Source organism: Chiloscyllium punctatum, chromosome 44 (genome assembly GCF_047496795.1).
Source record: "Chiloscyllium punctatum isolate Juve2018m chromosome 44, sChiPun1.3, whole genome shotgun sequence".
Lineage (NCBI taxonomy): Eukaryota > Metazoa > Chordata > Chondrichthyes > Orectolobiformes > Hemiscylliidae > Chiloscyllium > Chiloscyllium punctatum.
In genome coordinates, this window is record NC_092782.1 from 62526233 (window position 1) to 62553964 (window position 27732).

Genomic DNA, 27732 nt, shown 5'->3' on the forward strand with positions numbered 1-27732 from the left:
AATTAAGTAATTCTTCTACATCCCTTTTAGCTGTGATGTTGCATAATGGGATAGCCTATGGAAATCTAGTCGACACATCCATTATTGTTAATAAATCCTTATTCCCACTTTTTGTTTGAGGTAGGGGACCTACACAATTGATAAAGACTCTTGTGAAAGGTTCCTCAAATGCTGGAGTAGGTATTAAAGGTGCAGGTGTTATTACTGCCTGTGGTTTTCCGATTAGCTGACATGGATGACACGTCTGACAAAACTCAATTACATCCTTGTGTAATCCAGGCCAGTAAAAAATATCTTTGTATTTTAGCTTGTGTTTTCCTCACCCCAAAATGACCTCTAAGTGGTAGCTCATGCACGGCTCATAGCACCTCCTTTCTATACCCTACTGGCAAAACAATTTGATGAATCTCTACCCATTTCTGATCTACTTGAATGTGTGATGGTCTCCATTTCCTTATTAAGACATCATTTGTTAAGTAATAACACACAGGAATGCATTCACTTTCTTTCTTTGTAAATGTCTTTTGATATAACTGTTTTTATTCCTCATCTTTCTACTGTAATTCAATCAGAGCTAAAAATATTGGCATGTTTACCTATTTGCATCTTCTCTGCTCCACTTATCTGATCAAAGAAAGTTTCAGGTAACAATACATCAGCTTCCTTATCTGTGCCTTTTGATCTCTCCTGCTTCAACTTGTGTCTCTGCGATGCTGTGATCATATAATCAAGGAAAATTCCTGGATAAACATTCTCTAGGTCTTCAGTTGCCCATGTCTCCACTGGCTTTTCAACTAGAGTAGGCAGCCCACCTATTGGTGAATCAGCTCTATCATTTGCAAGGACAGATTATATTCCTTGAGCTGAGGGTTTGTCCAGTACTCCTACCACAGATTCTGCACTCTTCTCTGGACTCTCTAGCCTCACTTTACATAATTGAGCACTTTTTGTCTCACCATGAATTCCTGTTACCAGCACCCTTCCTGGCAATAGTCCCTCAGGAGTACATATCCTGTGTCCCTTCATATTGTAACCTCCTTATCTACTGCTCTTGGCCTATGTGAGTAAACTTTACTCTTGCATGTACATTTTTTCAGCAGATCTGGCACTTCCTCCTTAACCAACCTCTGATCATTTGTACACTCTGAGGCAGTTGTCTAACTTCCCTTGTGCTTTTTATTACTAGTCCAACAAAACTCCCAGGCTTGTCTGGTTTACCTACATCTGGCTTTCTCCTAGCCCACCAACACTGTGGTTTTGTGTGGCCCACTTTATAACAATGAAAACACAGGCGCTTTTTTAACTTCTTTGTCCCCCTCAAGAGTTTCTTTTTCACCCTGTGGTAAGTTCTCCTTTTGATCATCACTGAGATCTACCTTTCCCTTTCCACATGAGGATCTCTCTTTGCCGCAGTTTCTATCCCTCATGGACTGAGATTGATTCTGGAAGCCAAACTGTGTTTTATGGACCAGCTCAGAATCATCATCCCCTTCAGCTGCTAACCTTGCTGTTTTAACTCTCTGCTCTTCCCCATAAGTTTGCACTACTTCCTCACTGAGCCGACTCTCAGCCTTTATCGACAGCCTTTTAAGCTGATTTGCCTTTTCAAGTATCAGTCTTTGAAGTTCAAAAGCTTTCTTTTTCTTTCTCTGCTCTCTCTTTTTCCCTCTCTTCTGCTGATCTTTTTCTGTCTGTTCTGCTTTTAATCGTCACTCAAACTGTTTCATTTCTGCTGCCCTTTCCTTACCCCTCACCTCTTGCTCAAGCTGCTTCATTTACAATTGAATTCTTGCCATCGTTATAGATTCTGATGGTTTCTCCAGCAAGTTTAAACATTGAGCTACTGCTGTAATTATCTCTCATTTCCTCACAGAAGCAGGCAGTTCCAAATGAAGCTTCTCTGCCTATTTTTGCAACTTGGTCTTATTCACTTTTTGCAAAACTTTCCAAAATCACGGCATCCACATCCAGAAAACCTCTGGCGACTGAAAGAGCCTTTACTATTCCAAGCTTTGTCTAACCAACCAAACCAACACCTGAAATAAAGACACAAGCACTGACCACTCACTGTTTAAAATCCCGCAAAGAGCCCCCAATCTGTAATGGACTAGGCCAGACCACTCAAAGCACGCAGCCCTAGACCTAACTTTGCAATTTGTTTCGGTAAGTGTACAGTGAAAATTACCCGGAGTAAGATAGCTAGGTAGACTACTAGATTTTAAAACAGACAAAAATTTATTCACAAAATTACACAATGAAACACAAAGAACAGAATAAAGAACCCCTACAGAATTCAGCCTATCCAATTAGACTGAATTATTCTGTTCCAAATATACACAACAGTCCCAATAAGCAAACTCCCTTTAAAAACCAGTATAAATAGAACACATGCTTACGGGTTAAAGTTAAAGGACAGAAAAGAGAGCGCGAGAGTTTCCACACAGCTCCCTGTTGAATTTCCCAGTTTAAGACTGAACTAAAACTGCTCAGCTCAGCTAGAGAGCTGACCAGTCCCCTTTCATTATACAGGTCACTTCTAAAACATGACCACTTTGCCCTGAAATCTCATCTGTTTACATATAAACAAAAGGCCTCTCAATCCATTCCATCTCTGTACCAAACCAGACTGATCGGAGCCCAGCCCGGTTTATTACCCCTCTGAAAATAATCAAGGACAGAGTCTCCTTGAGCCAAGGAACAGCTTTTAGAAAAAAAAGGGAGCAGCTTTGTGACATAAGAAATCAAATTCATGTTAGAATTTTGGCTTGAAATTGACTCTGTGACATTTTCACTTCGTAATGTTACATGGAGATACCAACTGATCCAAGTATAATTTGACTCTGAGCTTACTGTATTATGTAGTGTCTGAAATCACTTGTCAAACTAAGTTGATGACAATGTGCAAAACAGTTTTATTCTAATGTGCTAATTGTATGTTTCAGCAACATAGTGGCTATGTTACTGGGCCAATATTGTACAGGAAAAAAACTAAATACTATGAATGCCAGAAATCTGAAAAAAGAACAGAAAAAAAATCAGACAGCATCTTTGAAGAGAGAGAGAAACAGAGTTAATGGTTGGAATTCTTCATACTTTCTGAACGGTGCCTCAGGAACATTAATGGGAAGGAGACAAAAATGTCGTTTCCCGATGACAGGTTCAAGTGCTTTGGTTTAATTTTCACAACTTTTCAGTTGGGTCAGGTCTCCCAATAGTTGGGAAGCAGTTTTGTAATAGGGTGATAATGTCATAAAGCTTATTAACTCTTCAACTGAGTGGAACTGTGTTAACAGGTACAATGGTTGTCAGTCAGGAATGGGAAACATATGCTTATGCACCTCATAGCTTTGAGGTGTTTAACTGCTGAGGCAGACTGCTCCCACCAGGATTGGGTGAATAGAAACATCCTCACTAACGTGGGCAGCATGGTAGCACAGTGGTTAGCACTGCTGCTTCACAGCACCAGGGACCTGGGTTCAATTCCAGTCTCAGGTGACCCCTGCCCCTGTTGTGTGTAGGGATTGTACATTCTCCAAACCTCTGTCTGGACTTCCTCTCACAGTCCATGATTGTGCAGATTAGATGGATTATCCATGGTAAATGCAGGGTTACAGAGTTGGGTGGATGATCTTCAGAGGGTTGGTGTGACTTGATGGGATGGATGGTCTGCTTCCACACTGTAGGGATTCTATGATTCTAATGTAAACAAACCATTTATTTGCTCAAAGACTTTCAATGTAAGGACTGAAGCCTCACAGATCCACCAGCCCATGACATGCCTGAGTCATCAGCTCTCTGCTTTGTTCAGGGTGAAGGCTAGCCCGGCCCATCCTGGTTGATTCCATCAGACTTGATTGGGCCAGGCAAGTGAAGATCTACTCAAAAGGTGGACAGAAAAGCGGGCTAGGTGGATTGATTGGCTGGCAATGGAAAATCAAGGATGTGGTGGTTGGGGGGCACAGAAATGGGCAGGAGGAAGGAAGGGAGCAAACTAGCATGTAGAGGCAAGAGTCACTGGGACAGGGAAGGGCAGGAGCTGCATGTTGAGGACGTGGAACAGAATATGGTTCACACTAGGGAGGGAGAAAAAGCAGGGGAACTTAATAAAGGACAGTGCATCCTGTGTGGATGTGTCACAGCGCAGTTTGGTCTCTGCTCTGCCTAAGGCCGCTAGAAACTACAGAGAGTTGTGAACACAGCCCAGTCCATCAGACAAACCAGCCTTACACCCATTGACTCCATCTACACTTCCCAGTGCCTCGGGAAAACAACTAACATCATCAAAGACCCCTCCCATCCTGGTTATACTCTCTTCCAACCTCTTCTGCTAGGCAGAAAATATAAAAGTTTGAATACACGAATGAACAACTTCAAGAACAGCTTCTTCCCCACTATTATCAGACTTTACAATGGACCTCTCAAATGTTAGTGATGATCTCTCTCCGCACCTTCTCTGTAGCTGTAACACTGTATTCTGCACTCGGTTCTGTTACCCTGATGCACTATGTATGGTCCGGTCTGCTTGCAGAACACACAAAACAACCCTTTTCACTGTATCTTGGTACATGCGACAACAATAAATCAATCAATCAAGTAAGGGCAAACCAAAGCAGGAAGTGCTGGAGGAACTCAGCAGGTCTGGAAACATCTGTGGAGACAGAAACAGAGTGAATGTTTCAAGTGACCCTCCTCAGAACTGATTATACCTAGGAAAAGGTCACTTATATGCTAAAGTCAGGGGTGGGGGGAAGACAGCGAGTGCATGGGCGAAGGTGGAGCCGAGAGAGATAGAGAGAGAGATAGAGAATGACCCGTATAATTGATGTATAACACCTGCCCATTTTCCTCCTCCTTCCTCAGTATCCAAGGGCCCATGAACACCTTCCAGTGAAGCAGCACTTTACCTGCACTCCCCACAATCTAGTCTGCTGCATTCGCTGCTCCCAATGTGGTCTCCTCTGCATTGGGGAGACAAAGCATAGATTGGGTGAAAGCTTTGCAGAACACTTGTGTTCTTTTTGCAAAAAAAAATGACCCTGAGCTTCCAGTTGCCTGCCACTTTAACCCCCTACCCTGTCCCCTGGCCAACATCTCTGTCCCGGTTTTGCTGCAGTGCTCCAGGGAAGCTCAGTGCAGGCTGGAAGAACAACACCTCATTTTCCACTTCTGAACTGTTCTAAAATGTCATATTGGACTCAGAATGTGAACTCTCTTTCAATGTCCATAGGTGCTGACAGACCTGCTGAGCTTCTCTAGCATTTTCTGAGATTGTTTTAGATTTCCAGCAGCCTCAGTATTTTACTTTGACTTGTCTCTCTCTCTCTCTCTCTAGCTGCCACCAGACTTGCTGAGCTTTTCCAGGTTTTGTTCTAATTAAAAGAGTTCAGAAGCCTTGACGAATGATCCAGATGGGTTTATATCCTACAGTGCTATCTGGAGAATTCAGATGAAACAGTTCTTGAATAGAAAGCTAATAGTGTAATAGTCACCAGCCAGTAATGGTGACTACCAGATGGTCATGAAAACAGTTAGCTCAGTGAAACTTTTCAAGGAAGGAAACTTCCATCCTTACCCAATCTGGCCTACATGTGACTCCAGGCCCATAGCCATGTGGCTGACTCTCGATTGCTCTCTGAAATGATCCAGAAAGCAACTCAGTCAGAGTCATAGAGCTGTACAGCATGAAAACAGATCCTGTTTCAACTAATCCATGCTGACCAGATATCCTAAATAAATGTAGTCCCATTGACAGCATTTGGCCCATATCCCTCTAAACCCTTCCTATTCATATATCAATCCAGATGCCTTTTAAATGCTGTCATTGTACCAGCCTCCACCACTTTCTCTGACAGCACATTCCATACACACACCATCCTCTGTGGGAGAAAGTTGTCCCTCAGGTCCCTTTTAAGTTTTTCCCTTTCACCTTAAACCTATGCCATCTAGTTAAGGATTCCCCTACCCTAGCAAAAAGACCTATTCACCCTATCCATGCCCCTCACGATTTTATAAGCCTCTATAAGCTATGTCCTGTATAGCTGCAACATGATCCTTCAACCTCCGATGCTCCAGGGAAAACAGTCCCAACCTATTCAGCCTCTCCCTATAGCTCAAACCCTCCAACCTTGGAAACACCTTTATAAGTCGTTTCTGAATCCTTTCAAATTTAATAACAGCTGATCTGGATATAGGTTTGCTCGCTGAGCTAGAAGGATCATTTTCAGATGTTTCGTCACCATACTAGGTAACATTTTCAGTGAGCGTCTGAATGAAGCACAGGTGGTATAGCCCGCTTTCTATTTATATGTTTGAGTTTCCTATGGTTGGTGATTTCATTTCCTGTGCTGACATCATTTCCTATAGCGATGTCATTTCCTGTACTTTTTCTCAGGGGGTGCTAAATGGGATCCAAGTCAATGTGTTTGATGATAGAGTTTTGGTTGGAATGCCATGCTTCTAGGAATTCTTGTGCGTGTCTCTGTTTGGCTTAGGATCGATGTGTTGTCCCAGTCGAAGTGGTGTCCTTCCTCATCCGTTTGTAAAGAAACTACTGAGAGTGGGTAATGTCGTTTTTGTGGCTAGTTGATTTCATGTAATGTAAATGGCATTAATTTTGCTTGCTGTCTGTATAGAGTCCTTTAAAAAGAATGGGTACCCAATGAACACAGTCCGCCGATTTCTGAGCAACAAACCAATAAACAGACAAAACACGTCCAGATACCCTAGCCACTCTCGCCTGCATCAAAGACATCTTGGAAATAACTGCCAGACTACACAGACCCCTTGGAATCATGGTTGCCCACAAACCCACCAACACAATAAAACAGCAGCTAATGAACTTGAAAGACCCTATACAGACAACAAGCAAAACTAATGTCATTTATAAAATACCTTGCAAGAACTATAACAAACACTACATTGGACAAACAAGCAGAAAACTAGCCACCAGCATACATGAACACATACAGGACACCACTTTGACTGGGACAACACATCCATCCTAGGACAAGCCAAACAGAAACATGCATGAGAATTCCTCGAAGCATGGCATTCCAACCCGAACTCTATCATCAAACACATTGTCTTGGATCCCATTTACCACCTTCTGAGAAAAAGAACAGGAAATGACATCAACACAGGAAATGACATTGCCACAGGAAATGACATCATCAACCCTAAGAAACTCAAACATATAAATAGAAAGCAGGTCATGCCATCAGTGCTGCATTCAGAGGCTCACTGAAGATGTTATCTAGTATGGAGACGAAATGTCTGAAAATGAACCTTCCAGTTCAGCAAGCAAACCTACATCCAGAACCTCAACCTGAGCTACAAATCTTCTCAAAACTTGCTAACATCGTATCTATAGCAGGGATACCAGAACTGAATGGAGTATTCCAAAAGTGGCCTAACCAATGTCCTGTACAGTTGCATCATGACCTCCCAACTCCTGTCCTCAATGCACTGACCAATAAAAGAAATTGTACCAAACACATTCTTTACTATCCTATTCTAACTGTGACTCCACTTTCAAGGAATGACAAACCTGTACTCCAAGATCTCTTTGTTCAGCAACATTCCCCAGAACCTTTTCATTAAATGTATAAGTCCTGCTCTGATTTGCTTTTTCAAAATGCAGCACCTCACATTGAATCAAAACTGTACAAAAGGTCTAAAATAAAACTGAAATAATCGAATGTTGTTGGTGAAGAAGGCAGCTCACTACCACCTTCTTGAGTAATCACGGCTTGGAGATAAATGCCGACACCCACATCCCATGAAGGAGCAAAAGAAAGTGCTGAATTCTATTTGTATGTACAATGCTGGTACTGTGTTGGAGGCTTGGGTGATTCAACCATTTACCTGTGAATAACTTACCACGAGAACAAAATGTTATTGAAACATAATGGAGACGTATCTCTGTTGTAAAGAAAGGTGAAGTGGATTGCTCAGTATTTGATAGTCCGTCTGCAAACTCAGGCACTGTTGGGTAAACCCACACAAAAGGGAAAGGACACAGATTTCAGCGAATAAGTAACTTTCATTCCCCTTGACCTAGAATCTATTGAAAGGTGTGATATAGAGTTGTACAAATTAGAAGCTCACAGGTTTAATTACTGTATTTTACTGAGTTATCTCACCTCAGTAGGAGTTGCAATAGAGTGAGACAATTGAGTTCTGGTGACCTAGGATTCACGCGCTCCCACTACTCTGTAAAGTGTTGATCCTGTAAAATCCCTCGGTTCACCACTTTAACAAATGGAAATAACACCTACATTCAAATTTCAAACAAAGGAAAAGTATAACAATGTACCGATACATTAGTCACTGTTGTCATGCTGTGATTTTAAAGCATTTGTTCCCACTTTGGATATGGTTCACATACACTGTCTCCTCCGAACCCAGGCAGCTAACTGTTCTGGGCAAATGGAGCTAACTACTCTCCATTACCGGGGACTGTCAATTTTGAGCAATTTAAACAGTTGATTGGATCCGCATTCTTTTACTTTGTAGCATTCAGATGCATTTGCATCACCTACTTATTAAAAGTTAATTTCTGAGTGACATTCGTAAATGCTGTAATGTTGAAGTGAACCAGAATTAGGATCATTTCATTTTTGTCACAGGACTTAACGTAGTTTGGGTAGGACAATATCTCCACTGGCATAAATACATTGGGGCTTGGAGATGCTTTGGGATGAACAAGCAGTAACAACTCAATCTCTTCTGTTTAGAGCACTTAGAGGGGTGTTACTTATAATCACCGTGATTTTAAATCTTATTCATGTTGTCACATGGTATCAGCCATCACATATGGTGGGATTACTGGCGTCATAGGAAAGAACAACTGATGGAATCTGACATCAGCTTTCATTAATAGAAGTTAGAGTTCATGTATCAGGAATGGTACCTGGTTTCCAAGTGGCTTATTGGACTCATTATAACTAATTGTGAATTTTGGTCTTGTTGGTAATGAAAAGCTGTTCAACATGGTCTCTAGTTGACTTGAGCAGACCACGATCAACTTTCAGGAACCAGACAGGGACAAAACCAACATTGTACCTCATCAGGCAGAATAATTGAATCATTTTACACCTTTTTGATGAAGTCAACAAAATATTGCTACAAATTTGAGGCTAAAGTAGGTTTTCTGTTCAGTGGCATCAGTAACTCATGTAACAGGATTCCACATCTATTACCATTTTGAAATTGATTTTCTCTGAATAATGTCAACTGCAGCTAAAGCACCCCCCCCCCTGAGGACATGATAATATGTCTCTCATTCAAACTGGATATAGTCCCAAAGATGAGTCTTACTCCAAACATTAACTCTGCTTTTCTCTCCACGGTTATTGCTAGACCTACTGAATTTCACCAGCACTTTCTCTTTGTATTTTGGATAAGTATGCCACCCAAACTTGCAGTCAGCTCAATATTTTTCTGCAGTGAGAAAGTCCAGAACAAAGCAGAACTAAACCTGTTTTGATTATTTTTTTTAGTGAACATTGCAATGGAACATTTCTGATCACTTATTGATCTCAATCAATACAACATTTCTTTCTGTAAATAATAATAAAAAAACAAACTATTCTGTCTCTGAGTAGTGGGGACAAAGTCTCGCTAACACTGAAGAGATGGTGCAGTTTAGTAATCATATCACTGGGCCAGTAATCTGGAACCTAAGGCTAATGATCTGGGATGGGGGATGAATCACTGCAGGGCAGGGATTGGTGAGATTCGAATTCAATAAAAAGATGTGGAATTAATGGTGGCTATATGTAGGAACCAAGGTGGTTCACAAATGTCCTTTAGGAAATGAAATCTGCTGCCCTTACCTGGTCTGGCCGATATCTGACTCCAGACCCACTGCAATCTGGTTGATTCCTAAGAACCCTCTAAATTGCACCAATAGGTCACTCAGTTCAAGGTCACTTAAGGCTTGATAATAAATGCTGGTCCAGCCAGTGATACCTGCACTGCATGAATTAATTATTTAAAAATGGGTGTGGGATTTTCTTTGATCTTATTTGAAATATCACTTCTGTGATTACTCAAATAATATATCAATAGGAAATGCAGTAAAGCAGCTCTGACCTCAAAACTGTTTTGCTGTAAACATTGCTTTTGGATCATGGGGAAGAAATGCCAACATACAGTCTTTTGACTACTTTAGTAGAAGAATTGACCTGTATAAAATAGGAACTCAAACTCAGACTAAACTTCTCACCCTCCAGAATTCATTCAAAACCTGAAGTACAAAAAGGAAGTGTTTTTATGAAAAGTTTCTGAATCTCAGTGGAAGGCTGTAAAAGAAATAATGTTCCTGGCCTAAAACCATAGACTCACTGTTGTGTTCCTGTCACCAAATAGTGCTTTCTGCTTATCATGAGACAACATTTACCAGCTAGAAAGAGAGACTTTAGCAAATAGGAATAGTGAGGAAAGGTTGCTGGAAATGCATGAAGGTAATAAAAGATATTTGGAAAGTTTGAGGAATAAAGCACTAAACCATCTCATGCTCACTGTTAGTTTACAGTAAATCATAGCAATGAAGAAGATCAATGATACAATTTAGGAAATTAGCATAGATAGAGAGGGAGAGGAAGCTCTGATTGGTCTGACAGTCTTAAAAGTAGATAAATCTCCAGGGGCAGTTGAAATGTGTCCAGACTGTTGAGTGAGGCAAGGGAGGAAATAACAGGGATACGAGCAATAAAGTTCAATTCCTCTCTGACCACAGGGAGGCTCCAGAGGACAGGAGGACAGCCAATGGGGGTCCTGTTCAAGAAGGGAGCAAGGGTACGTCAGGAAACTACAGACCAGTCAGTCTAACCTCTGGTGGGCAACTATTGGAAGCAATTCTGAGGGACAGAATTAATCTGCATTTGGAGAGGCAGGGATTAATCAATTCCAGTCAGCACGGTTTTGTTAAGGGGAGCTCATGTCTGACCAATTTGATTAAATTTTTCGAACAGGTAACCAGATGTGTAGATGAGGGCAATGCATTTGATGTCATCTACTCGGACTTTAGCTTGGCTTTTGATAAGGTTCCACCTGGGAGACTGATAGCAAAAGTAGGGCCCTTGGCAGCCAATGAAATTTCAAAAACACCAGCAACAGTTCTCCTTCAAGATCCTCCGCTCCACGCTCGCAGCAATGCGCCGGCACCTGACCTCTCTACAGTCAGCCCTGCCTCAGCTGAGGGCCACACTCTCTCAGAATTGCAAAGGACCCACTCTGTACTACATCCTCAGGAGAATTCATACTCTCAACAAACAGTATTGTAGCTTTAGGGTGCAGGACCTGGAGTGTAGGGAGGTTAGGAATATGGCATCAATCTTAAAGGAGGGTGCCTGTAAACAGAAGAGTGGCTTGAAGTGTGTGTACTTTAATGCCAGAAGTATACGAAATAAGGTAGGTGAACTCGCAGCGTGGGTTGGTACCTGGGACTTCGATGTTGTGGCTATTACGGAGACATGGCTAGATCAGGGACAGGATTGGCTGTTGCAGGTTCCAGGGTTTAAATGTTTTAGTAGGGTCAGAGGTGGGGGCAAAAGAGGGGGGGGTGTGGCTTTGCTTGTCAAAGATAGTATTACAGCGGTGGAAAGGAAGATGGACGAAGATTTGCCATCTGAGGTAGTTTGGGTTGAGGTTAGGAATAGAAGAGGTGAGGTCACCCTGTTAGGAGTCTTTTACAGGCCTCCTAATAGTCCTAGAATCGTTGAAGAAAGGATTGCGAAGATGATTCAGGAGAAGAGTGACAGTAATAGGGTGATTGTTATGGGAGACTTTAACTTTCCTGATATTGATTGGGAAAGCTATAGCTCAAGTTCGTTAGATGGGTCAGTGTTTGTGCAATGTGTGCAGGAGAGTTTCCTGACACAATATGTAGATAAGCCAACAAGAGGTGAGGCCATACTGGATTTGGTTCTGGGTAACGAACCAGGCCAGGTATTAGAACTAGAGGTAGGTGAGCACTTTGGGGACAGTGACCACAATTCGGTGATTTTTACTCTAGTGATGGAGAGGGATAAGTCTGTACTACAGGGCAAGAGTTATAGCTGGGGGCAGGGAAATTATGATGCGTTGAGGCATGACTTAGGATGTGTGGATTGGAAAAGTAGATTCCAAGGCAAGAGCGTAATTGATATGTGGAACTTGTTCAAGGAGCAACTATTGAGTGTCCTTGATAAGTACGTACCTATCAGGCAGGGAGGAAAGGGTCGTGTGAGGGAGCTGTGGTTTAATAAGGAGTTGGAATCCCTGGTTAAATGGAAGAGGGCGGCCTTTGTAAAGATGAGGCGTGAAGGTTCAATAGGGGCAATTGAGAGTTATAAGGTAGCCCGGAAGGACCTGAAGAGAGAGCTAAGAGCAGCAAGGAGGGGACATGAAAGGTCCTTAGTTGGTAGGATTAGGGAAAACCCTAAGGCTTTCTATAGGGATGTTAGGAATAAAAGAATGACTAGGGTTGGAATAGGTCCAATCAAGGATAGTAATGGGAAGTTGCGTGTGGAGGCTGAAGAGATTGGGGAGGCGCTGAATGAATACTTTTCGTCAGTATTCACTCAGGAACAGGACATTGTTGTCGATATAAATACTGAGGCACGAATAAGTAGAATGGATGGCTTTGAGATATGTAGAGAAGAGGTGTTGGAAATTCTGGCAAGGGTGAAAATAGATAAGTCCCCTGGGCCTGATGGCATTTATCCTAGGATTCTCTGGGAAGCAAGGGAGGAGATTGCAGAGCCATTGGCCTTGATTTTTGTGTCCTCTTTGTCGACAGGAGTAGTGCCAGAGGACTGGAGGCTAGCAAACGTGGTTCCCTTGTTCAAGAAGGGGAGTCGGGATAATCCTAGTAACTATAGGCCAGTGAGTCTCACTTCTGTTATGGGCAAAGTCTTAGAGAGAATTGTAAGGGATAGGATTTATGCACATCTGGATAAGAATGATGTGATCAAGGATAGTCAGCATGGTTTTGTGAAGGGCAGGTCATGCCTCACAAACCTTATTGAATTCTTTGAGAAGGTGACTAAGGAGGTAGATGAGGGGAAAGCGGTAGATGTGGTGTATATGGATTTTAGTAAGGCGTTTGATAAGGTCCCCCATGGTAGGCTACTGCAGAAAATACAGAGATATGGCATTGAGGGTGAGTTGGAGGTTTGGATTAGGAATTGGCTCTCTGGAAGAAGACAGAGGGTAGTAGTTGATGGCAAAGGTTCATCTTGGAGTGCCGTCACTAGCGGTGTTCCGCAAGGATCTGTTTTGGGACCATTGCTGTTTGTCATTTTTATAAATGACCTGGAGGAAGGGTTAGAAGGTTGGGTGAGCAAGTTTGCGGATGATACGAAAGTCGGAGGAGTTGTAGACAGTGAGGAAGGATATGGCAGGTTACAGCGGGATATAGAGAAGCTGCAGAGCTGGGTAGAAAGGTGGCAAATGGAGTTCAATGTAGCTAAGTGTGAAGTGATTCACTTTGGTAAGAGTAATAAAAAGATGGATTACTGGGCTAATGGTAGACTACTTGGTAGTGTGGAAGAGCAGAGGGATCTTGGTGTCCATGTACACAGATCTCTGAAAGTTGCCACCCAGGTAAATAGTGCAGTGAAGAAGGCATATGGCGCACTGGCTTTTATTGGTAGAGGAATTGAGTTCCGGAGTCCTGAGGTTATGCTGCAGTTGTATAAGACTCTGGTGCGGCCGCATCTGGAATATTGTGTGCAGTTTTGGTCGCCATACTATAGGAAGGATGTGGAGGCACTGGAACGGGTGCAGAGGAAGTTTACCAGGATGTTGCCTGGTATGGTAGGAAAATCCTATGAGGAAAGGCTGAGGCACTTGGGGTTGTTTTCATTGGAGAAAAGAAGGTTTAGGGGTGATTTGATAGAGGTGTACAAGATGATTAGGGGGTTAGATCGGGTTGACAGTGAGAACCTTTTTCCATGTATGGAGTCAGCTATTACAAGGGGGCATAGCTTTAAATTAAGGGGGGGTAGATATAGGACTGATGTTAGGGGTAGGTTCTTCACTCAGCGAGTCGTAAGTTCATGGAATGCCCTGCCAGTAGCAGTAGTGGACTCTCCCTCTTTATGGGTATTTAAGCGGGCATTGGATAGGTATATGGAGGATAGTGGGTTAGTGTAGGTTAGGTGGACTTTGATCGGCGCAACATCGAGGGCTGAAGGGCCTGTACTGCGCTGTATTCTTCTATGTTCTATGTTCTACGTTCTATTTCAACTCCATCTCAAACATCAAAAAGTGTAAGTACAACAAACTTTTATCCACCCACCTCCATAACCAGTGCTCCTCAAACATTCCAGAAGATTCCCCTGGCCTCGGAACCTATTTCACCATTAGCCATGCGGCTGCTGCAGCTACCACCCCCACGCTGATTGATGATGTCACTTCCGCCCCCATCATGGCCACTCCCACAACCACTTCCGCCCCTCACAATTCCTCATGCATCACACCTGACATCACTTCCGCCCTTCACATCATCACTGATGCCACATGCTCAGTGACTTCCGTCCCCCCTACTGCCGTGGTCACCACCACTTCCACCCCCACCAGCGCCACTTACCTGCATTCTGCTGACATGCCCCCCACAGACCCCACTGTCACTATCCCCACCCCCCAGAACCCCAAAGGGAACACTACCCCTGCTCATGACTCCACCCCCATTCCCCCCACCATCACACCCACTCCAGTTACTGGCTCTGCCCCCACTCCCAGCTCCATACCCACACCAGATCCCAGCTCCCGGCCCTGCCGAGTTTTCACCATCCCCCCAGACCTCCCCCTCACTGAGGACGAACGATCAGTCCTCAGCAAAGGACTCACCTTCATCCCCCTCCGTCCACGCATCAATGAATTTAATACACGACGTGACATCGAACACTTCTTCCGCCGCCTCCGCCTCCGAGCTTACTTTCACAATCAGGATTCCCGCCCACCTCCCGAGGACCCCTTCGCCCACCTCCAACACACTGCATCCACCTGGACACCCCGCGCTGGCCTATTACCTGCCCTCGACCCCTTCATTTCCAACTGCCGCCGGGACATTAACCGCCTCAACCTGTTGTCCCCACTCCCCCACTCCAACCTCTCACCCTCACAACGCGCAGCCCTCCAATCCCTCTGCTCCAATCCCAACCTCACCATTAAGCCAGCAGATAAAGGGGGCGCAGTGGTAGTCTGGCGCACTGACCTCTACACCGCTGAAGCCAAACGTCAACTCGAGGACACCTCTTCCTACCGCACCCTCGACCCTGACCCCACCCCCCATCACCAAACCATCATCTCCCAGACCATACAGAACCTCATCACCTCAGGAGATCTCCCACCCACAGCTTCCAACCTCATAGTCCGGGAACCCCGCACTGCCCGGTTCTACCTCCTTCCCAAGATCCACAAGCCTGACCACCCTGGCCGACCCATTGTCTCAGCATGCTCCTGCCCCACTGAACTCATCTCTACCTACCTCAACACTGTCCTATCCCCCCTAGTCCAGGAACTCCCCACATACGTTCGAGACACCACCCATGCCCTCCACCTCCTCCAAGACTTCCGTTTCCCTGGCTCCCAACGCCTTATCTTCACCATGGATATCCAATCCCTCTACACCTCCATCCACCATGACCAGGGCCTCCGAGCCCTCAGTTTTTTCCTCTCCAGACGTCCCCAATGGTACCCTTCCACCGACACTCTCATTCGTTTGGCCGAACTGGTCCTCATCCTTAACAATTTCTCCTTTGAATTCTCCCACTTCCTCCAGACAAAAGGGGTAGCCATGGGCACACGTATGGGCCCCAGCTATGCCTGTCTCTTTGTTGACTACGTAGAGCAGTTGATCTTCCGTAATTACACCGGCACCACTCCCCACCTCTTCCTCCGCTACATTGATGACTGCATTGGCGCCACCTCGTGCTCCCGCGAGGAGGTTGAGCAATTCATCAACTTCACCAACACATTCCACCCTGACCTTAAATTTACCTGGACCATCTCTGACACCTCCCTCCCCTTCCTGGACCTCTCCATCTCCATTAATGACGACCGACTTGACAGTGACATTTTTTACAAACCCACCGACTCCTACAGCTACCTGGATTACACCTCTTCCCACCCTATCTCTTGCAAAAATGCCATCCCGTATTCCCAATTCCTCTGCCTCCGCCGTATCTGCTCCCAGGAGGACCAGTTCCACCACAGAACACACCAGATGGCCTCCTTCTTTAGAGACCGCAATTTCCCTTCCCACGTGGTTAAAGATGCCCTCCAACGCATCTCGTCCACATCCCCCACCTCCGCCCTCAGACCCCACCCCTCCAACCGTAACAAAGACAGAACGCCCCTGGTGCTCACCTTCCACCCTACCAACCTTCACATAAACCAAATCACCCACCGAAATTTCCGCCATCTCCAAACAGACCCCACTAGCAGGGATATATTTCCCTCCCCACCCCTTTCCGCCTTCCGCAAAGACTGTTCCCTCCACGACTACCGGGTCAGGTCCACGCCCCCCCTACAACCCACCCTCCCATCCTGGCACTTTCCCCTGCCACCGCGGGAACTGTAAAACCTGCGCCCACACCTCCTCCCTCACCTCTATCCAAGGCCCTAAAGGAGCCTTCCACATCCATCAAAGTTTTACTTGCACATCCACTAATATCATTTATTGTATCCATTGCTCCCGATGCGGTCTCCTCTACATTGGGGAGACTGGGCCCCTCCTAGCAGAGCGCTTTAGGGAACATCTCCGGGACACCCGCACCAATCAAACACACCGCCCCATGGTCCAACATTTCAACTCCCCCTCCCACTCCACTGAGGACATGGAGGTCCTGGGCCTCCTTCACCGCCGCTCCCTCACCACCAGACGCCTGGAGGAAGAACGCCTCATCTTCCGCCTTGGAACACTTCAACCCCAGGGCATCAATGTGGACTTCAACAGTTTCCTCATTTCCCCTTCCCCCACCTCACCCTAGTTCTAAACTTCCAGCTCAGTAACTGTCCTCTTGACTTGTCCGGACTTGTCCTACCTGCCTATCTTCTTTTCCACCTATCCACTCCACCCTCTCCTCCTTGACCTATCACCTTCATCCCCTCCCCCACTCGCCCATTGTACTCTATGCTACTTTCTCCCCACCCCCACCCTCCTCTAGCTTATCTCTCCACGCTTCAGGCTCACTGCCTTTATTCTTGATGAAGGGCTTTTGCCCGAAACGTCGATTTCGAAGCTACTTGGATGCTGCCTGAACTGCTGTGCTCTTCCAGCACCACTAATCCAGAGTCTGGTTTCCAGCATCTGCAGTCATTGTTTTTAATAGCCAATGAAATTTGTCAAATTGGATCCACAATTGGCTGAGTAGTAAGAAGCAGATGCTGATGGTTGAGGGGTATTTTTCTAACTGGTAGTCTATGTCCAGTGGGGTTCCACAGGGATCAGTGTTGGGTCCCTTGCAACTTGTGGTTTATATAAATGATTTAGATTTGAATGTAGGAGGGTCCATGAGTAAGTTTGCACACGAAACAAAAATCAGTGGGGTGGTAATCAATGGAGGGGGATATCAGAGTAGAAACAGATATAGATGGTTAGTCAGATGGGCTGATCATTGGCAATTGAATGCAGTCTAGATAAAGGTGAGATGTATGTGGACAGGACAAACAAACAAGAGAATACTGAACAGCAGGACCCTGGGAAACACCAAGGATCATTGGGACCTGGGGGAGATTATACACCTTTCTCTTCAGTTATCAGAACAGGTAGATAAAGTGGCTAAGAAGCCATATGGTATTCTTATTTTTAGTCAAGGCACAGAGTTTAAGAGCACTGAGGTTAGGCTGGAACTGTAAAAAAGACATTGGTTAGCACTCAACTCGAGTATCATGTGCAGCTCTGGAGTCCAGCAATTGCATTGGAGAGAGTGGAGAAATGATTTACCAAGATGTTGCCTGGACTGGAAAGTTGGGTCCATTTTTGTTTGTGTTTTATATAAATGATTTTCATGAGAATTTAAGAGACATGGTTTGTAGCTTGTGGATGACACCAAAATTGGTGATATAGTCAACAGTGAAGAAAGTTGAGTAAGATTACAATGAGAATTTGATCAATTGGATCAATGGGCTGAGGAGTGGCAGATGGAGTTTAATTTGGATAAATGTGAGGCATTGCATTTTGGTAAAACAAACAAGGGCAGGACTTATGCAGTTAATGGTAAGGCTTGGACAATATTGCTGAACAGAGAGACCTAAAGGTTCAGGTACATTTAGCAGTTCTTCGAACATTGTGCCACAGATAGACAGGGTGGGGAAGATGATGTTTGGCACGCTTGCCTTCATTGTTCAGACCATTGAATATAGGAGTTGGAATTTGCAGTAGAACAGAACATTGGTGAGGCCACTTTTGGAGTATTGTGTATAGTTCTGGTCACCCTGCTTTAGGAAGGATATGACAAAGCAAGCCAGGCAGCATCTGAGGAGCAGGAGAATCGATGTTTCGGGCATAAGCCCTTCTTCAGGAATTCTTCTTCTTCCTTAAGAAGGGCTTATGCCCGAAACATCGATTCTCCTGCTCCTCGGATGCTGCCTGGCCTGCTGTACTTTTCCAGCACCACATTTTTCAACTCTGGTCTCCAACATCTGCAGTCCTCACTTTCTCCCTTTAGGAAGGATATTACTAAATTGGAGAGGGTGCAGAAAAGATTTATCAGGATGTTGCTGGAACTGGAGGGTTTGAGTTATAAGGAGAGGTTGAATAGGCTGAGACTTCTTTTCATTGGAGCATAGAAGGTTGAGGGGTGACCTTATAAAGGTTTGTAAAACCAGGAGGGATGTAGATAAGGTGAGTAGAAAAGAATCTTTTCCCTAGGGTGGGGGAGTTCAAAATTAGGGGACATATTTTTAAGGTGAGAGGAGAAAGATTTAAGGGCAAACTTTTCACACAGAGGCTGGTTTGTATGTGGAATGAATTGCCAGAGGAAGTGGTGGATGCAGGTACAGTTACAACATTTAAAAGACATTTGGGCAGGTACATGACTAGGAAAGGTTAACAGGGCAATGGGCCAAAAGCAGACAGGTTTGGGAAATCTGGTCGACATGGACGAGTTGGACCGACTGTGTGACTCTCTCACAGAGAGATTGGACAGACTGGGATCTCTGTCCATTGGGAGCAGATGAGATTGAGAGGGGACATGATTGAGAGGTATAAAGTGATAAGGGGCATAGACAGGGTAAACAGGAAGAAACTTGCCCCCGTGATGGAGGGTTCAATGTCCAGGGGCCATAGATTGAATGTAAGGGGCAGGAGTAGGTTTAGAGGGGGGGGAATGGATAAAGCTTTTCAGCCAGAGGGTGGTGGGGAATGTGAAACTCTCTCCCTGTAAGTGAGATAGAGACAGAAACCCTTAGCACATTGAAGACATATTTAGATGTGCTTTTGTGAAGACAAGGCGATAGGCTGAGTGCTGGGAAATGGGATTAGAATGGTTAGGTGCTTGTTTTTGACCAGCCCAGATGTGCCTTTTTCTGTGCTGTAGATCTCTATGATTATGAATTATTTATTTATTCATTCATGGGATGAGGGCTTCACCAGCGAGGCAGCATTTTATACCCAACCCTAATTGTACAGAGGGCAGTTACGAGTCAACCCCATGGCTGTGGGTCTGGAGTCATATCTTGACCAGGTAAGGGTGACAGTAAAAAAGACATTGGTTAGCACTCAACTCGAGTAAGGGTGACAGTTTCCTTCCCTAAAGGACATTAGTGAACCAGATGGATTTTTCCAATAATTGACGATGGATTCCTGGTTACCATTAGACTCTTAATTCCAGATGTTTTAAAATTGAATTCAAATTTCACCATCTTCCCTGGGACCCCAGAACATTATCTGGGTCTCGGGATTAACAGTCTATAATGATAATACCATTAAACTAATGCCTCCTACACAATCTTTGCGGGTAATACAGAGAGAATGCAGAATGATGTAGAAAGTTTCAGACACCATTGTCATCATTTGGTGAATGAATTTAAAATCCATATTTAATTTAAGGTCGAGGTTTACATCATCCTCGTATCCAATAGTGAGGGAAACAAAACGTTTTATCAGATCAGATATGCAAACTGAGATGAGAAATCAAATCAATACTCTCTGCACAAAGAGTAACACTGGGAGCTGATACTATTTTCTACATGCTATTGGAGATATGTGACCAATGGCAAACGCCACAAATTTGACACTCAATCTGAAAGGACATAGCAGGTCAGGCTTTACAAATAAGTTTACATCTTTTTGGGGCTTTTTCATCTGGACCTTTAAATTATTTTGTTTCGATTAAACACCTATTATAATATTGCCAGTATTTAGAGTTATCAGAAACTCTTCAGCTCCTGAAGCAGCCCATGTTCATATGCAACAACATCTGGGCAAAATTGATCTTGGGCTGACAAATGGCAAGTAACATTCAAGTAAATATCAGACTAATGCCAAAGAATGAGCACCTCTAATAAGAGACATTCAGACCATCAATGGTGTTACCATCCCTGAATTCCCCACCGTCAACATCCTGGGGGTTCAGGACAAAACAATGTGCTTGATTGGCACTGCATCCACAAACAACCACTCCTTTCACCAGCGACACCTAGGAGCAGCAGTGTGTACTATTTACAAGATGCACCGCAGAAATTCAACAAAGATCCTTAGACAGCACCTTCAAGATCTACGACCACTTCCAATTAGAAGGTCAAGGGCAGCAGATTCATGGGAATACCACCTGCTTCAAGTTCCCCTCTGAGTTCCTCACCATCCTGACTTGGAAATATATTACCGTTCCTTCAGTAATTCTGGATCAAATCCTGGAAAACTCTCCATAAAGGTATTATGGGTCTACCTACAGCACATGGAACATAGAACAGCACATTACAGGCCCTTCATCCCTCAATGACCTTTTATCCTACTCTAAGATCAAACTAACCTATATACTCTTCATTGTACTATCATCCATGTGCCTATCTAAGAGTCACTTAAATGTCCCTAATGTATCTGACTCCACGACCACTGCTGACAGTGCATTCCATGCACCCACCTCTCTCTCTGTGTAAAGAACCGACCTCTGACATCTTCCATGAACCTTCCTCCAATCACCGTAAAATTATGCCCCTTGTGATAGCCATTTCTGCCCTGGGAAAAGTCTATGGCTATGATTCTATCTATGCCTCTCATCACCTTGTACACCTCTATCATCCTCTCATCCTTCTTCGCTCCAATGAGGAAAGCCCCAGCTCCCTGAACCTTTCTTCATAAGACCTGCCCTCCAGTCCAGGCAGCATCTTGGTAAGTCTCCTCTGCACCTTCTCTAACGTTTTCACGTCCTTCCTATACTGAGGCAATGAGAACTGAACACAATATTCCAAGTGTGGTCTAATTAGGGTCCTATAAAGCTGCAGCATCACCTCGCGGCTCTTAAACTCAAGCCCCCTGCTAATGAAAGTCAATACACCATACGCCTTCTGAACAACCCTATCAACTTGGGTGGCAACTTTGAAGGTTCGATGGACATGGACCCAAGATCCTTCTGTTCCTCCATACTGCCAAGAATCCTGTTTTTAACCCTGTAACCTGCATTCAAATTTAACCTTCCAAAATGAATAACTTCACACTTTTCCAGGTTGTATTCCCATCTGTCACTTCTCAGCCCAGCTCTGCATCCTGTCAATGTCCCATTGCAACCTACAACAGCCCTCCACACTATCCACAACTCCACCAACCTTCGTGTCATTGGCAAACCCATTAACCCACCCTTCCCCTTCCTCATCCTAGTCATTTATGAAAATCACAAGGAGCACATGGACTACAGCAGTTCAAGACGGTAGCTCACCTTCTCAAGGGCAACTAGGGACGGGCAATAAATGTGAACCAGCCAGCGACACCCATGCCCCATGAGTGAATAAAATGAAATATAAATACGACTGAACACATTTGGATCTTAAAACCTGGTGATAACATACAAAGAGTTCATCACTTACCCTATAATCGCTGGAAGTCACGTAAAATATAGGCAGAAAGGCAAGCCAGATAATACAAGTTGTGTACATGGTAAATCCAATAAATTTTGCTTCGTTGAAATTTTCCGGACATTTTCTAGTCTTAAAGGCATAGACAGTGCATAGGGTCACCAGCACCACATCGTATGTCAAAGACATTAGCATACTGGAGTCTTTTACATTACATTTCAGAATGACTGTCTCTCTTTTTTCAGGGACAGTGTATCTTCTTGTACCAGGAGCCTCCAGCATGAGCCAGACTGAGACAATGATAATCTGAACAGAGATGAGACTCAGACAGATGAAGACCTGGGAACTAGGGCTGATGAATCTGGGTCTCTGAGCCCCTTCCTTCACACCGTTAAATATCCTGGCAATGCGGTTAGTCTTCGTAAGCAGTGCTGCATAGCACACAGCAAATGAGGTGCCCAGTCCCAATCGGCGCAAAGTGCATATGGCAGGTGAGGGCTTTGCGATGAAGAAAAAGGTCATGCAGTAGGAAAAGAAGACCCCGAACAACAAAATGTAGCAGAGCTCACGCCCTGATGCTTTGATAAGAGGTGTGTTGTTGTGCTTTACAAAGATAGTGGCAACCATCAGTGTAGTGACAATCCCAGCGCACGAGATGGTGATTGGTCCCACAGCCCAGGCATCTCCCCATCGGATATACTCCTCCGGTAGGTCATAGCAACCTGTGAGGTCCTCATTGGGCCATCTGCCCGGCCCACAGTCCTTGCATGTGAACTCATCCTCCAGGTACGCATAGGGGTCACAGGGTACACAGATCCAGCAGCACACATCCCCCGGCTGCATGTTCTTGATCTCGTTCCGGGCACACGGATCGCTGCACTGTGACGTGGGGATATGATGCCTGGGCCAGTGAATTAAGGCTGTGTTCAGAGACAAAGACTTTGCCCACTGGCCCACCTTGATGTAGGTGTATTTTCCTGCAATCTTCTGGAAATTGAAGACATTGTAACGACCAATCCCATCTCCATTCTCATCAAACTTGACTTCACTGTCCATATCACCGGGCGGACGGAATGGGGCTGCAAAATGACAACATTAAAAAGGTCAGCCTACATGATGATCCTTTATACAGTAATTGTTCAAAGATAGTGGAGAAACTTCCTGCACAGGTGTCAGGATGTCATGTTGCAGCTTTATAAAACTTTGATTAGGCAACACTTAGACTATTATGTTCAATTCTGGTCTCCACACTATAGGAAGGATGTGGAGGCTTTGGAGAGGGTGTAGAAGAGGTTTACCAGGATGCTGCCTGGATTAGAGAGTATCAGCTAGAAGGAGAGGCTAGAAAAACTCAGGTTGTTTTCTCTGGAGGCTGAGGGGGAGGCTTGATAGAAGTCTGTAAAATCATGAGAGGCATGAATCGGGTTTACAGTCAGAGTCATTTTCCCAGAGTCGGAATGTCTAATACTAGGGATCATGTATTTAAGGTGAGGGGGGAAAGTTCAAAGGAGGTGTGAGGGGCAGATGTTTTACCCAGAGAGTGGTAGGAGTGTGGAACACACTGCCAGGGGTGGTGGTGGAGACAGATACAATCGGGGCATTTAAGAGGCTTTTAGATAAGCTCATGGATATACCAGGAATGGAGGGATATGGACCAAAGACTGGCTGTAGGGATTAGTTTAATTTGGCATCATGTTTGGCACAACATTGTGGGCTGAAGGGTCTGTTCCTGTGCTGTACTGGTCTATGTTCTACATACACACACAGCCTAAGTTCCATTTTGCTCTGATTTGGATTACGTGGTCATACAGTCAATCTCTTCCCCCATTAACCAGCCACAAAGCCCTCTTCTGACTGGAGTTTGCTAGTTAGTGAGGGGGGACACTGAGTGTGTGGGGGGGGGGCGTCAGTGAGTGTGGGGGGAGGGGGGTTGGTAGGTGAGGGGGAGGGGTGACGGTGAGTGTGGGGGAATGGAGTCTGTGAGTGTGGGGGGAGGGGAGTGGGTGAGTGTCAGGGAGGGGCTGGTGAGTTGAGGGGGAGGAGAGTGGGTGAACATCGGGGGAGGGGAGTATGTGAGAGTGGGTGAAGGGCAGTTAATGAGAGTGTGGGGGGAGGGGAGGGTGATTAGTGACAGTGGGAGGAAGGGGTTTGGTGAGTGTGGGGAGAGTGGGGTTAGGGAGAGTGGGGAGGGGAGTCAGTGAGCATGAGAGTGGGTTCTGGGCCTTCAGACTGTAACATCAAGGTGTGGCAGTGAATGGATGTTATACCAATACATCAAATTTAATATTGGGTGGCACGGCGGCTCAGCGGTTAGCATTGCTGCCTCACAGTGCCATGGACCTGGGATCAATTCCATCGTCGACTGTCTGTGTGGAGCTTGCACATTCTCTCCTTGTCTGCGGGGGTTTCCTCCAGGTGCCCCAGCATGCTCCCACAGTCTGGGCAAGATGGATTGGCCATGGGAAATGCGGGGTTACAGGGAGTCCAGGTGGGATGCTCTTCAGAGGGACCATGTGGACTCGATGGACCAAATAGCCTGTCTTCATGCTGTGGGGGGACTATGATTACCATTAAAGTTATTCAGCTGAGCCTCCAGCTCAATCTCTAACAGGGTTTCCTTGAAGCACAGGGCAAATGTTGCCTCTTTAAATATTGGGAGGAATAGCCAGATTAAAGGACAGTCACCCTGTTTTCTGGTGTCGTGTCCAGGGTGAGTGAGAATGGTCCACCTTTACCTCCAAGTTTATTCACCGCCTGGTAGTCAATGTAACAACATTTTTTTAGAATTTCTCAGGAACAAATCACCAGGACAAAGAAGAGAGATAAGTGGCAGATGAAGATCGAATTCAGAAATTAGTTTCTTTCCTGTCATTGAACTGAGTCATTAGAAGTGAGCGGGAGTAAATATTTGAGAAGATGGGAAGCGAGATCAGACTGTCATGGGGTGGCAATATCACGATGGTCATTGCAAACAGTGAAGCATGTGCAAAGCAAGACCATTCTTTTTAGTAAAAGAAATTGCAGGAAAATCTCAGCAGCTTTGGCAGCATCTGGAGAGAGAAAGCAGAGTTAGTGTTCTGGATCCATGACCCATCTTCAGAACCATTCTGAGAAAAGGTCACTGAACTCAAAACATTGACTCTGTTTCTCTCTCCACAGATGCTGCTAGAGCTACTGAGTTTTTCCAGCAAATTCTGTTTTTGTTTCTGATTTCCAGTATCTGAAGATCTTTCCATTTTCCATTCTCTTCAGCTCCTGATTATATCTTAGGTCACTGTTTGGGTCGAAGTGATTTGGAGATTGTGAAGACTTGTAGTAAGCAGTTGCCCGAGGGGCTGGTATCAGACCCTCTGCACTGGGATGTCAGAGTGCTGTCATAATGAGAGTTACATTTCAGTTGGACAGTCTGTAAATTCTCAGATCTAGCATCGGAGCAATCCTTCATTTTTCTTAATCTGCTTTGATTGATGTTTACTTTTCATTGGCCTTCTACTTTTACAGACATGTAAGCAAATGTGAACAAGATGCTGATCTGTCTATGTTTCCCAATTGGAGGAAAACTACAGCATCTGCTGATCTTTCCATTTTAAGAGCACTTTACACCTCTGATCATAAAGTGTTGATAATATATATTCCAGAAATTGTAGTGAAGCATCAGGAATGAAAATGACTGCAGTAACTGTAGATGGCACTCTGAGCTTATGATATTGAACTCTATGAAAAGTACATTCCAAAATATAATGTGACTTGGTGAAAGAAGATAACTGCAGAATGTAGTGAGATGCTGTGCATATACCTGTAAGGGACACATCTTAAAACTACTGTCAATCACTACCCATCTCAACAGGATATGAAATGTTAGTCTCATGATTTGTCAGTCAGTCTGAAGCAGCAGTGGTAGTATTCAGATATACTGCACACAGTCTCAAAGTGAACATTATCTGTACTGAATCTTATCTTCAAATAATGAACCTGCATTGTTCTTTCACCATTCCTTAACCACTTTCAGATAAATGCAAGAAGAATGGTCTCAATGACCAGGGAGTCCACAACTGGGGCAGGGATGGAGGTGGGCAGGGGAGAGGGGGGGTGGGCCGTTTAGGTCTGAGAGGAGGAGAAATATCTTCACTCAGAGAGTGGGGAGCCTATGGAATTCTCTGCCCCAGAGAACAAAACATTGAATGTTTTCAAGAAGGAGTTGAATATAGTTCTTCGGGCGAAAGGGATCAAAGGGAATGGGGAGGAAGCAGGAACAGAGGACTGAGCTAGATGATCAGCCATGACCAGATTGAATGGTAGAGCAGGCTTGAAGGACTGAATGGCCTACATCTGTGTGTCTTTGCTATGTCTCTGTGTTTACCAGTGGCTGAATGGTACATTTACATCTGAGAGAAACTTCTGGTTTTTGGAAACCACAATGATCTGAAGGACGATGATTTGGAAAGTAGGATTTCTGATTTGCCTCTTTTAAGGATAGCTGAGTGGAATATTTGCAATGTTTTGGCACCATACATATCATCCCATCTTAGTAATATAGCTCAAAAACATCTCTTTGTTTCAAATTTTCTGTTATGAGTCATCCAGCATTCCCTACATCTACCAGCCTTGCATTTCACCCTAAGAGTCCTTGGAGTGCAGGTTGGCGGTTCCTTGAGGGTGGAGTTGTGGGTGGGTGGGATGTTGGGGAGGACATTTGGTACGTTTTCCTTTGTTGGACGGAAATGGTGGAGGGTGACACAATCACATTTAAAAGGTGTCTGGATGGGTACATGAATAGGAAGGGTTTAGAGGGATATGGGCGGGATGCTGGCAAATGAGATTAGTTTAGGTTAGGATATCTCGTAGGCATGGACGAGTTGGACTGAAGGGTCTGTTTCAGTCCTATACATCTCTATGACTCAATATCTGTGGAGATATCTTTAAACAAGAGCTTTGAATTTCCAAAGACCAACTTAAAGGAATCGTATAATAAGATTTGAAGTTTTAAGGCTTTTACTGTAACAAATCAACTAATACTCTAAACTGCAGACATGAATAGCAGAGGATTCCTGAACTGACTAGCAGCAGTAAGGCCCATTCCAAGAATTCTTTCTTCTGGCTACAGCAAGAACAATCTTTTAGAGTTTTCAGATGGCCATTTGGTGAATCCCTTGCACCAGAGACCATCTGTCTGGCAATATTCTTCCTGGTCACTCACAGAGTGACTCACAGTCACTCCCTGACTGCTGACCACACCAGTGCTTTTCAGTGTCTGTGTGACCTCTCTGTCCATAGACAGGCCAGCTGCTTCTGTCCTCCTTTCAGGTGTGAATATAGGGATGGTTAATAAACATGCTGGCCAGCCAGCCATGTCCACGTTCCCATTTTCTTGTATAAATCACATAATCCCTGCAGCGTGGAAACAGGCCATTCAGCCCAACAGGTTCACACCAACCCTCTGAAGAGCAACCCACCCAGACCCACTGCTCTAAATTTACCCCTAACCTACACATCCCGGAACACTATGGGACAATTTAGCATGTATTTGCATCGTGGGAGGAAACCCATGTGGACAAGGGGAGAATGTGCAAACTCCACACAGACAGTCACTCAAGGCTGGAATTGAACCTGTGTCCCTGGCACTGTGAGGCAGCAGTGCTAACTACTGTGCCACTGTGCTGCCCACATATTCCACAAGTGAATAAAACAAAACAATCTTACACCTTGATGTCAGTAATTCTCATCCTG

The 27732-nt window shown here is 44.7% G+C and overlaps 1 protein-coding gene across 1 annotated transcript in view; it reads right to left on the reverse strand.

Moving 5' to 3' along the window:
* Window positions 1–27732, reverse strand: part of LOC140467037 (metabotropic glutamate receptor 3-like) — a 244433-nt gene that overhangs the window by 8084 nt on the left and 208617 nt on the right. Inside the window, exon 5 of the mRNA XM_072563086.1 lies at window positions 22018–23084. Coding sequence (XP_072419187.1) covers window positions 22018–23084 — 1067 coding nt within the window. The remainder of the gene's footprint in view (window positions 1–22017; window positions 23085–27732) is intronic.